The sequence below is a fragment of the Carettochelys insculpta genome, chromosome 3, assembly GCF_033958435.1.
Source record: "Carettochelys insculpta isolate YL-2023 chromosome 3, ASM3395843v1, whole genome shotgun sequence".
Taxonomy (NCBI): Eukaryota; Metazoa; Chordata; order Testudines; family Carettochelyidae; genus Carettochelys; species Carettochelys insculpta.
In genome coordinates, this window is record NC_134139.1 from 179,213,443 (window position 1) to 179,231,404 (window position 17,962).

At 41.1% G+C, this 17,962-nt stretch overlaps 1 protein-coding gene across 2 annotated transcripts in view; it reads left to right on the top strand.

Moving 5' to 3' along the window:
• Positions 1-17,962, top strand: part of TAF1B (TATA-box binding protein associated factor, RNA polymerase I subunit B) — a 74,644-nt gene that overhangs the window by 32,540 nt on the left and 24,142 nt on the right. The window contains exon 8 of one of the 2 annotated variants that reach the window (XM_074991255.1): positions 3,163-3,262. In XM_074991255.1, coding sequence (XP_074847356.1) covers positions 3,163-3,262 — 100 coding nt within the window. Of the gene's footprint in view, positions 1-3,162; positions 3,263-4,803; positions 5,017-17,962 lie in introns of those variants that run through there. The other variant, XM_074991256.1, reaches the window with a different exon arrangement.

Consider the following 17,962-nt stretch of genomic DNA (forward strand, 5'->3'; position numbering starts at 1 on the left):
CTGGTTTTTTTTTTTTCTGCCATGTTTGGCGCCAGCCACTGCCCCGCTGCATTGTGTGGCAACAAGGCTGCTGTGGGAGTCGTATTTGCATAAGACGCTGAGAAACTTCTCTGCAGTTGACATTTACGTATGAACACCCTCCCTCCCCTACAGGTGCCACATAGTCAGGGTCTTTCCGGTGCTCTGCCACGTCGCGTGGGTAGCCCTCAACCCAATAAAAGGATGTGCCTGCCATTCAGTGCTCACCATGCTGCCAGACAGCACCATGTCCTAGATTCCAGCCCTTGGAGCCCTTTTCGGGGCTTGCAGCTGCCATGGGGAAGTCTCCCTCAGTGGCTAAGATACTGGGGGTTTTGCTTCTGCTGTGGGGAAGTCTCCCCTGTTGGCTAAGATATTCAGGGACTTGCTGCTGCTGCTGTGGGAAAATCTCCCCTGGCAGCTAAGATACTGGGGGTTTTTGCTGCTGTGGGGAAGTCTCCACTGGCGGCTAAGATACTTAGGGAGGACCACCTCAATTGTCCCCCCACTGAGCCCTCCCCCCCCCCACACCTCTAGCATGGCTTGCTGCTGTTGTGGGGAAGTCTCTCTTGGCTTGGGAAGGACCACTTCAGCTGGCCCCCTGCTGAACCACCCCCTCACACACACACCCATGGCGGGACTTGCTGCCACCGGGGGGGGAAGTCTCCCCTTGGTAGCTAAGATACACGGGGAATACTTCAGCTACTTCAGCAGCCAAAGACTACAACACTCCCGCCCCCACACCCTGTCAAAAAATTTGTCAGGAGCTTGCTGTCCATTGCAGACACCTTCTGGTTTTATATTTCGGTTATAAAATCTTTTTGCTAATATCTGCTATCTGTTTTCATGCCTTGACCCCCTCAGAAACAGAGGGGGTGGGATTTAGTTGAGGTTCCTGTTTGTGTTATAAGTTCGGTGTATGTTATTTCACTGACGTGAACTGTGTTGACATTATCTTTGTAGTTAAGGGGAAAGTCAGAAATTCCTTTTTCCTACACTTTTCTGTCCTCTTTCTTCTAGCTTTAGAATACAGTCCAGGTGTGTGCATTATTTTCAGGGATCACATGCAATGTTGGGAGATGGAACTCAGTGGATGGTCAGTTGAGAACACAGTTGTTGCACCTGTGTTGGCAATATAATGGATGGAGACACCAACATTCTTTTTTCCTAGACTTTTCTGTCCTCTTTCTTCTAACTTTAGAATAGTCTTGGCCCCTGAATTGTTTTCAGGGATCGCATACAATGATGGAACATGGGATACTTAGTGGATGGCCAGTTGAGAACACAGTCGTTACACAGAAGCCTTACAGTGCACTGGAAAGCTAAAGACTCTTCCCATCAGCAACTCTCTTTTCTGAAAAACTTTCTTATCTTCTCTTTCGTCATGCTTTTCAGGGTCCCTGTATTAGTTTCAATAAGGTCTTTTTTCCTAGACTTTTCTGCCCTCTTTCTTCTAACTTTGAGGGTCCCTGTATTATTTCCAGAGATGGGCATATTTTCAGTGATTGGGAGAGGAATGAGGAAAATGCAGTGTGGGAAGATGATGTCAAAGACCAGCAAGCAGACCCAGAATGGTATGGGGATGAGGGAACTGTGGGACAGGTTCCCACAATGCACTACTGCAACAGTCTATGTTAGCCAATTTGTGTGTGGCAGCAATGAGCCCACTTTGTGGGAGCATGTGGGAAGTGAGGATGGTCAAATTTGAACTTATAAATTCCAGAATTACAAAATCAATATAATGAATTTGAATTTATTTCATAGTGTAGATGCTGCTGTACTGTGTATTTTAAAAATAAATCAAAAGCTTCCCCTAACTCTGTATCTGTGCTGTATCTTACTATATCTTAAGCATCCTGCATGAAATTTAATTTTGTTGGTTTTTTAACATCTTTGTAATAAACACATTTTTTAGCATTTATACCAGTCAGAGTACTACTACTTAGCAGAAACAACAAGAAGTCCTGTGGCACCTTGAAGACTAACACGTTTTTTGGAGCATAAGCTTTCAGGGGCAAAGACCCACTTTGTCAGATTCATAAATTCTATTTTAAAAATCCTGGGAATTTAAAAAAGCGTAGTGAATTTAGTGGGAACTTTACACTACAGATGATAAGGCCAAACAGCAGGCTTCAGTTTAGAAGACTATCAGGCCAACGTATTTCATGAACACTAATGTGCCTTAGCTGACCTGGAGGGGCCACCTCTAGGTGTATAATTCAGTCTCCCTTGTGATTCAAAAATTGATTTGTTTGCTGATAACCTCCATCTGGGTGCCAGATACTGGTAAGCATTAAAGAGTTTTTGTGATTTAAACAGCTGCCTACTAAGAGCTAGACCGAGGCAAGTCATTTCGTGTAAAAGCTATGTAATAGCCAGCAGATGATGCTGTTGAGAGAGACTGGATTTGAACTGGTGATCTATATGTGAAAAAGCCCATGTTCTACCACAGTTTCCTCACCATCTCCTTCCCCCAGCCATGTTGTGGTGTGTGTGTGGGGAGATGGGAATTACTTTCTGTAAAATAAAAATCCAAAGTGTGTTTAGACATTTTATATAAAGTAAGTGCATTTTATGTATTGTGTAGTTTTCTTATTTGGTCACATGAGCTAATAGTTCTATGACACTGACTCTAGTAGCTCTACAAACTTACTGTAGAAATATGAAACCTTTCTTTTATGTTTAGTTAAGTATCTAGTGGATTCGGAGAACAAAATGCCATAGCCATATAACAAAGCTCTGTTGTAAACATACTGCTTGTCTTCTGAAGAGCATAGTCCAATATTAACAGTATTTTCAATTAAAATAATCTGCCTGTTTGCAAGAGCTGACTGTATAGAGAATGTGCAGGGAATGCTGGATGCAAACATTTCTAGAGTAAAGTCAGTGTTCTGACTTTCTGTGAGTCACATTTGAGCTTGAATTTTAATATTCTAGGTCTCGTGTTAAATAATGGCAGCTTTTAGTATTAAGGCAACATTTTGAAGGACATGGCATTACTGGAATCATTTGGGCATTTCAGTTCTAATGCTGTTTTAAATTTAAAATTAAGATTTCAATTTTTATTTTTAAATGCATTTTTTTTTGAAGTTCATGATGCTTTAAACAAATACTGATCTGACTTAAACTCTTCCTTTAATTTAGGTTTGTTATGGATGGTCACATTCCCTACTTGAATGCTTTTCAGTATTTTCCAGAGGAGATAAGATTGTATGGAGCTGATCTCAAGATCTTTCGTGTAGAGGTGACATTTATCCTTTACTTTTTATTTAATAAGTTGCATATCTTGTGATTATATTGCACTCCTGAGTTATGGTACTGAAAATTTGGGTAAATCTACCTTTGTTATATTATTTGTTTCCTGGTAGTCATCCAGGAGACGGGGGGCGGGGGCGGGAAATTATTCTGATTACTTTCATATTTAAATTAGAAGAATTAGGTTGTTAACTTCATAAGTACCGAATAGGTTTTCTTCATAGTTTCCAGGATAAGGCTGGACCATTGTGATCATCTAGTCTGACTTCCTATAAATCCTCCCTGCCCCCCAAAACATCATTCCTAGCATATATATTTTAGAAGAAGTTTGAACTTGATTTAAAAACTGTGAATGATGTAAAGTCTGCCAGAACCCTGTTAAATTGTTCCAACAAATAATTACCCCCAACAGTTTGTATTGTATTTGCTTGTCTGTTGGAAAATACAGAAAATATAAATAAGATTTTTTGGCTTCATTTCCATTAAAGGCATAATAGCCTTTGGATACTCATTTGAAATCTCCTTTACTCCAGAAGCAAGTTCTATTAGCTTTTACAGTATGGTTGTGTTCTTGCTGTAGTTATTGGAATTTGTTGCTTTTTAGTGTTTAAAGAATTAATGTTAAGATGTTCTGTCAGTATGAAAATATGCAGCTTGTGCTTAGCTGCCTTTCCCTTTGGTACACTTTGTAGAATATCTACAGCACTTACTGCCTCATACCCCTTCTAGCTATGGAAGTCTCTCTCTGAGGGAACTGATTCAGTCAGGTCCTCTTCTACCACATGGTTATTAGAGCAGTTGGTGTCTCCTCTGCATGCTTTCTCCTCTTCCTCCTTTTTGACGGAGAATGGGAAAGAGGAGCTCAGAGCTCTCACATACTATCCTGTCCTAGGCCCCACACTTTGGAGGGCTGTGCAGCAGCTGCCCCAACTGTTCAGCGGAGAGGAAGGTCCTGCATATCAAAGTTAGCCTGTGGGGATCTGAGAGCCCTCAGGGATTATGTGGGGGGCCTGGTGCAGGGCAGCAGCAGCAGAAGTCAAGCCACCCCTTCACTTACTGCAGCAGGAAGCGGAGGGCCCCAGCTCCAGCCTATTTCACTGAGCCCTGCATCATTTGAGGGAGTGGAGCAAAGCAGGCTGGGCTGCTGTGCTTCCTGCTGCTGCAGTGAAGTGTCTCAGGTTGGAGATGGCAATGGAGGAGAGCAGGCTGCTGAGTGACTCTGTGAGAGAGAGGGTGGGAGAGGGAGGGGTGGACCCTTGCTGTTGCCCTATGCCAGCCCTCCCAGTAATTCCTTGGGTTTGATCTCTCAGGACATCAGAAGGGAGTTTCAGGGAGGGGTGCAATGGGACAGGGAGGAGGCAAAGCAGGGACAGGAGGAGGTGGGGATGAGGTTGGGCAGGGGGCAGAATATGGTCAGGAAGGGGTGGTCCCTGTGGCCGATGGTGGGAGGGGTTGCCTCAGGCCCTGCAGGGTGGTCCTGGAGGAACATGGCAACATGCTGTACCTGAGCACTCATACCCTACTAAGCAAGGCATTACAAGAGTTGACTGGAAACAAGAATTTTGTTTCAAGAATTTTTTTGAGGATTCAGACTTTTTTGTTCCACTTAGAAGCAACCCATTCTCCCTTCCTCAACCCACCCCACTCCCAATGTACAATTTTATGTGCAGGTTGGACTTCCCTGGTCCTGCATCCTTGGGACTAGACCAATCCCAAATGAAGAAGTTTGCTGGACTAAGGGAGGTCAGTGCTAGCTTCTCTGCTGTTGGACTCCAGGCTTTCTCGGGGAGGAGAAGGGGAGGGCTGCTAGCCTCATGGCTGCCAGGCTCCACTCCTGGCTGCCAGCCCCCACTCACAGACTCTCTTCCCAGCCCACCTGTCTTGCTCCAGGCCCTAGCCACTAGGCACCACTTCAGGTCCTGGCTGGGCTCCTGGCTGCTGGCCTTCCCTGTCACTGGCCAAGCTGCTCTCCTGGTCACTGTCTCTGGACAGGTCCCTGGATGCCAGCCCCTGTTCTAATCACTTGTGGCTCTCTGGTCCAGCAACATCCGGACCAGAGAATCCTGAATGAGAGAGGTTCAGCCTCAGTCCCTTACAATCTGGTATTAAATAGAGCTCTGATACGATCCTTTGAGGTCAGGTTTGAGGCATAAAGACATCTTTTTGAGGAAGTTTACTAATCCTGTTCTGTGAATTAGAACAGTGTTTCTCAACCTTTTTTGTATAAAGTACCCCCAGTACCTGCCATTTTCAGACACACATTTTTTTCTACCATTGCAACACATTTGTTTAAGCAACTTAATTGTAACTGCTTGGTTGGAAGAAATTGCTTATAAGCAATAAACTTGCCATCATACTTATGATTGTACGAAAAGGATGAATTAAAAATTAGATGAACATAAAATAAGTCCAATTTTTTCATTCATAAAAAAGGTTGAGAAACACTGAGCTGATGTACCCTCTGGAAGAGCTCTGCATACCCCCAGGGAGACATACTCCTGTTTGAGAATCAGTGCATTAGAACACTTGGTTTCCTAGCTCTTATTTCCTTCAGTTTGTTAGAACACTGCCTCTCCTGTTGGTGACTCCATGACGTGTCACTTTTTCCCTTTTGCATGGGTGCTGAATCAGCGCCCTAGTAAGGTGTTGTTTAGCACTGGTCTGTTCAGAGTTTGTGTCATTTGTGGTATGTTTCTATGCAGAATTATCTAGGCCTCTTGCTTCGTGGCTGCTGTCAGTACTGTCCACATACAAACCCATCCCACCCAAGTACTTTAAACCAGGCTGGTCGTCTTATCTGGAGGTATAGGCTAGAATTTGGGTGCTGCTTTCTCTCAGACTGGTAACCCATATACTTTGCAGTGATGATTCAGGCCAAATCATTTAAACATTGATGATTCTCCTTTGCCTTCTCCTAATTCCACCTGTTCCCAGAAGGACAGACAAACTGTTCTACAATTGACTGGGGAAAGAATCCTAGAGCAGCTCAGTCCCTAGTATCACACAGAACCATGGGATATATCCCCAGGAACCATAGAGATGCACTTGGGTGAGTGCAGTCATAGTAGCTTGGCTATGTCTTTGCAGTGTGCTGCATCTGCATGTTGTTAAATAGCTACTATTCTTGATTTAAGAAATAGATGCATTTCAGCAATGGACTGATTTCTGTATACACTCATCCCTCATTTAATGAGTACTTTACTTATGAGTACTCGCTAATATGAGGAACATATATACCTACCTTTATTCACTATTTGAGTGAACTTCCCCCGCTTATATAAGTGGTGTCCCTGGCTGGGGGATGGGGAGACTCGCAGCCCTGTGGCTGGCTCAGCTCCAGCCATGGGGTCCCTGGCTGGGGGAGGGGGAGACTCGCATCTGGAGCCTTCTCCTTCCCTTCCCTCAGACATGCAGCTGTCTGACAGCCCTTCAGCTGGAGAAAGAGAGGGAGAAGGCTCTTGGCCTGGTTCCCTCCCCTGCAATGGCGGGAACGTGAAACTGACCAGCTATAAGCTGAAAAGTTTCCCGGCCTGCAAGCCACGGGGAGACTGGAACCAGCCTGCCCCTGGTTCTGAGCTCCTGCCACTATGGGAGCCAGGAAGCTGACCAGCCCTGGTGGTTCCTGGCACCACTCCTCTTGCAGGAAAATTCGAGTTATGCAGGGGTTGTTCCAACCCCTGGGTAACGAGAGGATTTACTGTATTAGATCCCCCACCTGCTCCCCAGACCTCATGCTCAACCAGGTTTTAACTGCTCCCCATGGTCCCAAACTGCCTCCAGCCTTAAACCCACCCAGCGGCCCCAAGGCTTACACACACCCCCAGCAGCCTCAAACCACCCCCACCTTTACCCCCCGCAGCAACCCCAAATTGCCCCCAGCATTAGACTCTCCCTGCAGCCCCAAACTTCCCCCAGTCTTAGACACACACACCCCCGCCCCCTGTTGTATCCCTCAACAGCCCCAGCCTTGTCACTGGGGCTGCTAGGCTGGGTGGCTCCCTCAGCCCTCCTGCTCCCAGCAATTAACTCCAGTGTTAAGGTTTCAGCACCTAGGCATAAGGTAATTGCTGTCCCTAGTGACAGAGAGAGCTGCCATCTCCAGCAGTTATCGCAATTGATAGATATCTGCCTGAGGCACCAGTATTAAGAAATTGCAAATGGCTTCTTTAACAGCCACATGCAGCTGGGAGCTGCCCAGCTGGTGACCCTCAACAAATGTAATGGGACCCATAGGATGGAAATCCCTGCTTAACATACATACACTACATCCTATTTCTGGTACCAAACTATTCAAATATCTCAGAAAAGTACCTAAATTCAACTGGTTTATGTGAAGTTACAAGCCCTGGGAATGAATTAGAGGCTTTTACATGTATTTTAAGGGGAATTTAGTGTTGCTCTTGTGAGTTTTTGCCTACGAGCAGAAATGTGGGAACCAATTGTGCTAGTATAGCAAGGGATGAGAGTATACTGTTTATATGAGATATTTTGAAATCAAAGGTTCTCAATAAATTATTTCTTCGACTTCAACAGCTGAACATTTAGGAGCTGCTTAACATTCACTGTTGGGGCAAGGTGTGGAAGTTTATAAACTTGACAGTATTTCTTTAGCTATAGGTGTGGATTTATTCCTAATTATAGTGCTTTTGTAAGAGGGGCTGTTCAAATTAACACTCAGTTTTAGAAATGTATTTACCTGTCTTGTCCCACTTGCTAAAGAAGAGTGACATTCTTTCATTTATGGTGTTCTTTAGCTTGCATCAGGCTGTTGAAATTCTTACCTTTAGTTTGAAATAATAAAGTGACACAGATGTAGTCTATTGATTTACTAGATTTTTAAAGAAGTCTCTAAAATAAACACCGTAACATGCTAAATCGTTCCTTCGTCTCTTTGGAGTTTTTGATCTGTGAGAAGTTACCCTACTTCTAATTTTGATTTGTAAACCCATTGAGCTTTTTTTAATACTTATGTATGTTGTTTGCTATGATTTTTCACTTCATAAAATAGCATGACTTAAATATTTGAATTTTCCATTTTTCTGAGTAAATTTTTAATCTGTTTTTCAAAGAGCATGTGTCTGTATTTGTCCATCCCTTCTATTCTTAGAGTCTGAGTCTGTTCAATTGTACTGTAGAGATGCAAGTATTTTAGCTAAGGCCCCACTTCAAATCCTCGTGTTGTCAAGATGGTGACTGTTTAAATATGCAGATATTGAGACCAGAAAGCTTCATTACAACCAGATTATGTCCAATTTCTGTAAAATAAGTATTTATGGTACATAGTTTCCTCCAATTCCTCATATGCCAGGTCAGAAGTAAGAAAAAAAAGTCCTTTAAAGTATGGTTCTGCTCTGAGAAGTGGCACAGCAAAAGATGTTGGGCTCATGGTAACATGTTCATCTCAATTAGTCCATTTGTAAACCATTCACTTTGTAAGGTGGTTGTTTTTTTTTGTTTTTGTTTTTTTTAATCACTGGGAGCTATGCAGACTTATTTTGAGATCTGAGAATCAAGCTGAGTTCTTTACTACTCATGCATCATCTTCACTAACAAAAAATTCTATGAACTCTTGCTTTGAATTGTTTTCCACATGTGTAATTGATCATATTTGGTAAACAAGTCTGCACAAGATGAAATAGAATCAAAATTCTTTAAGCCCTGCAGTACCCAAATGAAAAAGCAGAAAAAAGTGTGTATTTTTAACTAGCATAAACAGATATAATTGTATTTACCCATGAAATCAGGTCTATATATGGAGTTGCTTTTGCAGGTAAAACAGTAACTTAAATAAAAATATGGCACCTGTAAACCAGTCTTTCTTCCAATTTGTGATTAAAATTATTTTCCTTATCTATGTCGCTTCTTCTTTTGTTTTTCATTCTTTTCTTTGCAGCTCAACTACTCAGCCCCAGTCATCAGGAGTGAGTCTTGAATGAGAAGCCCATCCTCCAATTTCCTTGTAAAACTCCTTCCACCCCACTGTATTAACATTAAACTGGGTGGCCTACAAAGCTCCCCAAGAAACCTAAGAAAGGGAGAGCAGAGCAGCAGTAACTTCCCTTTCAAATTTTGATCATGTCCAACAGTAGGTTTGAAGTTGTCTTGAAATGTATTGAGGTTGTTCTTGCTGACATAGCTTCAGGATTAGAAGGAAGAGTAGGAGGAAAGAAGTGGAATGGCATGGAATGGAAAAGAGGGTTTAAACAGAAATTCATATGCAAACATCTTTTTTGTATGGACTGTTTCTTTGACAAGGATCAGAGAGGTTGCCATGTTAGTCTGTAGCTTTGAGAACAAGAAGAAGTCTTGTGGCACCTCATAGACTAACAGATATTTTAGAGCATAAACTTTCGTGGGCAAAGACCTGCTTCATCAGATGCATGAGTGGGGGGCATGGTTTCAGAGGATTATTTAAAGAATGGGGTCCCAGAAAAAGGGAGGGCCAGAGCGGACAAGGCCTATTCAGCAAAGTGGAACTGGCCCATTATCAATAGTAGGTTATTTCTTTGGTCATTAGTATTACACTGGAAAGTTTTTTATTTTTTTTAATTTTTTTTAAAAATAATAAATCACTTTATGAGGATTTATTGACAGATGGCGTACAGGAAAGAGGCATTTTTTCCTGCTAGTTATAGACCTTATGCCACAGTACACTCCAAAAGTATATATGCTGATGAGTGAACAGACACACATTAATGGTGTTTGCCTACATGTGCCTTGGTTTTTAGTTATTCAGTTTGTTGTGCTCCATTATCATATCTGTAGAGTTAGCCAGAAAATAAAAGTTCCTTCAAACCAAAGATTCAGTGAGAAAAGATATTCAGAAAACTTCTGTTTTGGGAGAACCCAAGGCTTCTGAGAGGGAAGGATAATGTTTCAGTATAGGTTGTAGAGTTCTGCTTCCATGGATCAGTCCCTTTGTGAGTTAAGGCCCTATTGCATAGCTGGATCCACATGACGCAGGCAGATTCTTGCGTCCAAGGAGAGCTTTACTGAAGTTAGATTCAGAGTTTTAGTTCATGAACTTGATGGAGCATATCCTCTTCTTTGCTTGGGAAGTTTACTCAAATTTTAAGTGCTATAGTTATTTTTAAGGTAGTAGTATGGTAAAATTATGTATTGAATAATCAAATTTAGTAAAGAAGTCTGTACAAGATGGAATAAAATCAAAATTCTTTGAGCTGTGTGTTTATTTGAACGATAATGTGACATGCATATTGAAGAGGTATCACAGTTGATATTACATCATGGTTAAAGCACACATGACTTTTTAAAGCATTTATGGTTTATGAGATGTAAACTAAATTGAGCAGAGAATGAGAGGTTATTAGTATCCTTTTTGGAGGCACAATTTTTAGAACCAAATAAATTGCTATTCCACCATAAAAGCACAGAATAGAGAGAGTTACTTCTAAGAACGGTAGCAAATGTGCCACCTCCTGTTTTTCTGGCTACTGAGGTTTGAGTGGGCACTTACTGAGTGACATTTCATAAAATGTTTGTCTCTGTTCTCTTTCCCAAAAGATATTAGAATTCTAACACAGAAGCCAGTTAAGGCTTTCAGTTTTTAGAAGCGTATAAGTTGTGCACATTAACTCTGCTGCCTTCATTTTTTTCTTTTTTTTTATTCCAAACCACAAACATTAGTTCTCTTCTCAAACCTGCTAATGTTTATGGAGTACATTTTAATTCTTCTATTTGGTGGGGTTTTTTAAATATATTGCAGATATGCAATTAATGGGTGACAATTGCTCCTCTTTCTCTTCTAAAACTATTTCAGAATGCTAATAAGCAAGGGTGAGGCTTTTGAAAAAGAGCTGAGGAGGAAGTTCACTTCTGACAGAGTTAGTGTAATCAAGTTTATCATGGGCGCTTGCTGTTGTGTAACAGAAACTTTAGCTTGTCTCTGCCTGTCTTAAAGCATTGCTAAATGAAGGAAAACAAACAATGAAATATTTGTGACGTTCAATAAAATGTGTGAAGCTTTAAACTGTAATGCTAGTTAGACAATTCAATACATCACTGCGTAGCCGTTTAAACATATTAAACTTAAGTGTTGTAATTACTCTGATTTGCCTTGTGAGCGTATGCAAAGCAACACTCAACCATGTCTTTGCCAGTTTAATAATAATGCTCAATTTCTTATAACAAAAAAAAAATACCCAACAACTAAAGTAGGGTTATGTATCCCCAAAATGTATGGTACTGAAATGTCATCCAGAAAGAGTGGAGAAATGGCGTTTATTTGGCTATTTGGCAAAGCATGTTTCTTCTGTATTCAGTAGTCCTCCTCTGATTGGTCTTTTTTATTTCTTATGTGAACAAGCCAGTGACCAGTCCAGCATTCTTCAAAGAGATGTGTGATATGATTGCATCACTAGGCAGTCTTTCTGCATATCATAGTAAGGATTTGCTTATAAAGGTGCACTGATCATTTTTCTCTGTGTTGAACCTTACTAAATAAAAAGCTTTTCCTGAATAAGGAATGTTTCTTTGTTGTTCAGCACAACTTTCTGGACTAAGATGACTTGGAAGCAACATTGGTAGCTTTGAGTGCTGAAGAAGTGGGTCTGCCCCACGAAAGCTCATCACCTAATAAATTATTTTGTTAATCTTTAAAGTGCTACATGACTGCTGGTTTGTTTAGAGTGCTTAAAAGGTTGTTATATGTTGTAATATGAGTTATTATAAAAGAGCTATTATAAGAGATGGACAGAGTTCCGCTGATGCTTTTCATATGGTTTTATAAAGATGATCTTGGCTGCATTGCAAAGTCATCTCAACACCACATATGCCAGTCTCTGCAGGGAGGCCAAATCTAATGTTACCTCTCCCTTTTTAATAGGAAAAGCACTTGAGTGTTAGAGTAAATGTAAACAGGCAGTTAAGTTTAAGCCCCAGGAGGACAGAGGACTCCATAGAAGAGTTTGGTTGGGGAGGACCTGTCATAAATTAATGTGCCCCTTCCAGGGTATTGCATGTCCTAATTCTGTTTAAATCCATTGTGAACGATCATCTTGGGGAGTGCCCTCCTATTTTTAAACAAAAACACCCTTAAAAGGAAGCCACACAGTAGTATTTTAAATTATTAATATTCTTTTGAATATTTGCAGTGCTAACACTGCCACAAACAAAATACCATTGTGTAGGGAGTAGTATATTATATTGCTTGAAAAGTTGATCTTTAACCATCATACCATAAAATTAAACATTGAGTTTGGTATGAAAAAATTGAACAAAGGATATTTATAAACTTGTGTTAAGTATTGTGAATGCTTAAATAACAGTGACCTAAGAAATGATGCATTTAAGTTTTTATGAATTCCTTATGTATCTAGCTTTCAATCTTCAACATGGGGGAGGGACTGATTGATATTTAGGCAGATCAGTTATTTATTTCTTATTCTCATGGCAAAGCTTTGTGTCCACAATCATCAGCATCCTCCTCCTCCTCCTCATCATCAACAACATCTAGTGCCTCCCTATTTCCTTTCATCTTTCCCTGTCCAATGCAGAGTGGCTTAGTGTCTGTAGACTACCTCCGCACCAATCTACTATATCATCTCCCCATTCTCTGTGGAGTCTGCCTCTCCTATTCAAACCGTTCATTATGCCGAATACTAGGGTTTTGATTTTTTGTTTACTGTTCATTCTGCAGATATGTCCGAATAGCTGTAACTTCCATTATATAACTTTATGCAGTAGGTTCTCTTTTGGTTGTATCTTCCTATATAATGCCTCATTGGCGACCTCCTGCATCCATCCTGTTCTCAGGATCTTTCTATAACAACTCTTCTAGAACGCCGATATCCTCCTCTTTGAATCTTTTGTTTATCACCCGTGTCTCACATCTGTACAACATGCTGCTGAATGCACGTTTCCAAGATGCTCAGCTTTGTTCCGAAGCTAATAGCTTTGCTTTTCCAGTTCTTATCCATCACCTTCAAACTCGCTCTTGCTTTCGTTATTCTAGTCACAGTTTTCTTTTTATAGTCTAGATCATATGTCATGTTGCTTGCCAGATATGTAGATTTCTAACTATGTTCTCTAGTTCAATGCCATCTACACTGATAGTTAACTATAATATTTTGCACTGTGTTTGCATTAGCTAATGTGGTCTTTCAGGGCACGGGGGAATTATGCACACATTTCAAAAACAGTGGGGTATCAAATAATATGTAATTTCAAAATGAAAATCTTCCGATTATTTTGATGTAAAGCTAATTAATTGCTTTTTGAAATGATTGGAGGGGACTGAAAGCCTTTATTTTTGTAGTGTTCTGGTAACATGTGATTTCTGGTTTCTCAAGGTACATTTTCCAGCTGAGTAGATTACTTTTCATCGATGTTTACAGGTTCTATTCTAGTTCTTTATTTTTCTAAACAGTTATAAAAGTTACTCCTGTACCTTTTAAGTGACTTCAATAGAACTATTTACATGCTTAAAGTTAAGCACATTCTTAAGTCTTTGCAGGCTTGGGGAGCCTTTTAAAAATGAAAATGCTGTTTACCAATCATTTAAAATGTGAAGTATGAATGACAGTTGAATTGCCCATATTCAAAGAGCTAAAGATCACATAATGGAACAAAAAGAGCCTATTGAATTTCGGTCGTTGATAGCATAATTATTGGGCTTTTCTTCAGTCTGGGTTATAAGATTTCAAAAATAGAGGCCCCAGTTCATTCTTATTCAGCAGAGAAGTAAACCTTGCACTGAATTAAGCACATGCTTAAAATTGACACTACAGTGATGAATGTGCCTAAATACTTTGCTAAATATGAATAGACGTAAGTGCATGCTTTACCCCTTAGCTGAATTGGAGCCAGAAACGTTAAGTAGCATAGGAAAGAAGGGAGTTTCAGTGAGATCCAGTGTCACAATTCAATTCACCTGCTAAAGACAACTCAAAGAGGAGCCCCACAGAACAAGTTACCCAGGAATTTAAGAATCTCATCAAATCCCTTCTTAGTCTTTCCAAGAGAGACTCCAGAAACTCATCCTCTGTAAACATCTTTATTCTTTCCAAGGCTTTGTCTACATATTCAAGTTACTGTGTCAGTGTGGTCATAGAAAGAGTGCTGTGAGAGAGCTCTTCTAGTGCTCTAGGCAAACCACCTGTACAAGGAGAGTAGCCTGCTGGGCGCCTGTTTACACTGATACTTTACAGTGCAGTAACTTGCTGCACTCCAGGGGATGAGGGGTGTCTTTTCGCATTCATGAGCAAAAAAGTTACAGTGCAGTAACTTGCCAGTGTAGATCAGCCCCAAGATACACAAACATAATATAGTGTATGCTATACTGTCTGGCTCTGGCACTCTTACTAAAGGAATATTCGGACTCAGAAACCATCCTCAAGCCACTTACTGTGCAAAGGACCAGCTTGTTCCAGGACACAACTGACTTCCTCTACGTGCTCTGCAGTACTAACAGTTTCCCTCAGAACACCATCTTTACTACAATGGAAGTCACCTCCATATACATGAACATCCCTCTAAATGCTGGTGTGGCTACCTGCATCAAGTATTTACAAGACAGTGGACAACCCTCAGATGTACATCCAAAACAAATCACCAAACTCATCTATTTCTTTCTCATCCATAACAGTTTTACATTCTACAAAACACACTGGCTACGTCTACACTGCTCCTCCCTTTTGGAAGGGGCATGTAAATACAGTGGATTGAAAATGCTAATGAGGCACTGATATGAATGTTCGTTGCCTCATTTGCATAATGGCAGCCACTTGCCACATCAAAAGTGCTGCTTTTGAAATGCAGAATAGCTGTGTAGATGGGGTTTCTTCAAAATGAAAGCTCCCCTTTCAAAAGCACTCTTGTTTGTGGAGAGAAAAAATTAGGAAGAGGGTGCTTTTGAAAGCGAGGCTTCCTTTCAAAGCTACACCGCTATTTTTATTATTTTATTTTATTATTTATTATTTATTTTATTATTATTTTTATTTTATATTCATATTTATATTCATATTAGTGCCTCATTAGCATTTTCAATCCGCTGTATTTATATGCCTCTTCTGAAAGGGGAGGGGCAGTATAGACACAGCCACTTTGCCTAAACCCAGGTAACAGCCAAGGATACTAGGCTCTCCAAAATGCCAACTTTTTTTTATGGAGAATTGGTGAATTGAAGAATTGGTGGACAAAAGCATCACAAAACCAATGGTGCACCTGAGAAACATCAATGATATTTTCATCTATCGGACAGATGACTTAAACTCCTTCTAGATTTTTCACAACTTCATCAACCACCTCCTGTCCATTAAACACTTTCTGAAACGTTCCCACACCAGCATCAACTTCCTGGACACCATGAGCAGCTTCAACAAAGGAACCCTGGAGACAGCTGTTTAAAAGACATCCCTAGATCACCACACCTACTTTCATAGATCCAGTAACCACTCCAAACACACCAAGAAATCTGTTATCTGCAGCCATGCACTCAGATCCATAGAATATATTCTGAGGAGGAAGTCCGGAATATACACCTTAATACACAAAACCACCTTCGCCAAACAAAACTGCCCCATAAGAAGAACAGAGCTCTAAAGAAGGGGAGCTCTAAAAAGGAGGATGAGAAACTGTTCTCAGTGGTGTCAGATGGCAGAACAAGGAGTAATGGTCAGAAGTTGAAGAGGGAAAGGTGTAGATAAGATATTAGGAAAAACTACTTCACCAGGCGGGTGATGAAGCATTGGAATGCGTTGCCTAGAAAGGTGGTGGATTCTCCATCCCTTGAGGTTTTTAAGACCCGGCTGGACAAGGTCCTGGCTGGGATGACTTAGTGGGGGTTGATCCTGCTTGAAGCAGGGGGCTGGACTAGATGACCACCTGAGGTCCCTTCCAGCCCTGTGATTCTGTGGTGGAATGGATCACCCAAGAACCTGGACGAATCTGCTTCAACACAATAATAAAACTCTCTCCAATTGCCCACCTTTAATTGTCACCTTTCACCTCACACTGTGGTATCATCAAAGTAATACACTCCATACCCAATAGGGACCCCATCCTGAAAGAAATCTTTCCTGAAACACCTCTTCTGGCTTTTAAACACCCCTCAACCTCTCTGTACTCCTCATGAGAAACAAGGTCCTAAAAGACCTGGACATATCAACTCAAAGTGGCACCAGAACCTCAGATGCAAACTTTGCAGATGTTATCTCCACTATTACAATTGTGAACACTCTTTATGACACACCCTCCAAAAGACATGCCTATTACAACATGTGGTATACCTCATGCAGTGCACTAAATGCTCCAACAGTAACTGTTTGGTTACACCCATAATCATCATGCTTTTGAACTAACTCACACAACAAAATGATAAAAACAAAAAGCAGTCAAGTAGCACTTTAAAGACTAGCAAAATGGTTTATTAGGTGAGCTTTCGTGGGACAGACCCACTTCTTCAGACCATAGCCAGACCAGAACAGACTCAATATCTAAGGCACAGAGAACCAAAAACAGTAAGCAAGGAGGACAAAGAGAAACATCTGAGCTGGCTTTTATATTCAAATTTGGCACATTAACACATGGTTTAAATCATGATGGGAACTTTCTGAGTCACTATAGGGGCTTGTCTGCATACTTGGCTCAATCTAATTCTTGACCTTCCCCCCCACCCCTCCACTCTCTGATTTGTTTACCTTGATTATCTTTTTCTGATTTGTCCTCCTTGCTTACTGTTTTTGGTTCTCTGTGCCTTAAATATTGAGTCTGTTCTGGTCTGGCTATGGTCTGAAGAAGTGGGTAAGTCCCACGAAAGCTCACCTAATAAACCATTTTGCTAGTCTTTAAAGTGCTACTTGACTACTTTTTGTTTTGATAGTGTATAGACTAGCACGGCTTCCTCTTTGTTACTAAACAAAATGATAAAAGACAGAAATGCCCCATCTGTGGGTGAACACTTTTTGCAAAGTGACCATTACTGTGTCTCACCTATCAGTCCTTATCCTCCAAGAAACCTGCACACTTTCAAAGATAAGCCTGGAAGCTTTAAATTCATAGCTTTGCTAGATGCTAAAAATCGTGCACTGAATAGACACATTGGATTCATGGCTTTTTATAACAATCTATAATTCACTAAGAGCTGCCTTCCCCTCCTCCTTTTCTTCTTTTTCTCCCTGTGACTAGAGAGTTGGTAATGGGCGACTTCACCTTGAATGGTCGCTTGAAATACATTAACTACTCTTGTTAAACTGGTTGCTGTATCCTGCATTAACTATGACACTTCAAGTACGTTTCCCAAACCTGAAGAAGTGGCCTGTGAGCTAGATTTGAAGAGGGCAGGTGACCAAAGTCCACAGTCATAAACCCAGAGGCCTGGGAGACAGCTCAGAAACTGGGGGGAACGTGGGCTGTAATAGGATAAAGGAAAGACCAGACAGAATTGAGGCACAAAATCATGTCAGTATCTTGATTGTCTATATACTAATGTGAGAAGTATGAGAAATAAGCAGGAGGTACTTGAAATGCTAGTAAATAAACAGCTATAACATAGGATCACAGAGACTTTGTGCAATAATACAAATGACAGGAATATTGCCATAGATGGGTACAGCTTGCTCAGGAAGGACAGGCAGGGGGGAAAGGGAGGAAGTGTCGCCTTGTACATTGAAAAAGTGTGCACTTGCACTGATGTTGTTGTGGACGTAGGATACAGAGGCGTTGAGAGTCT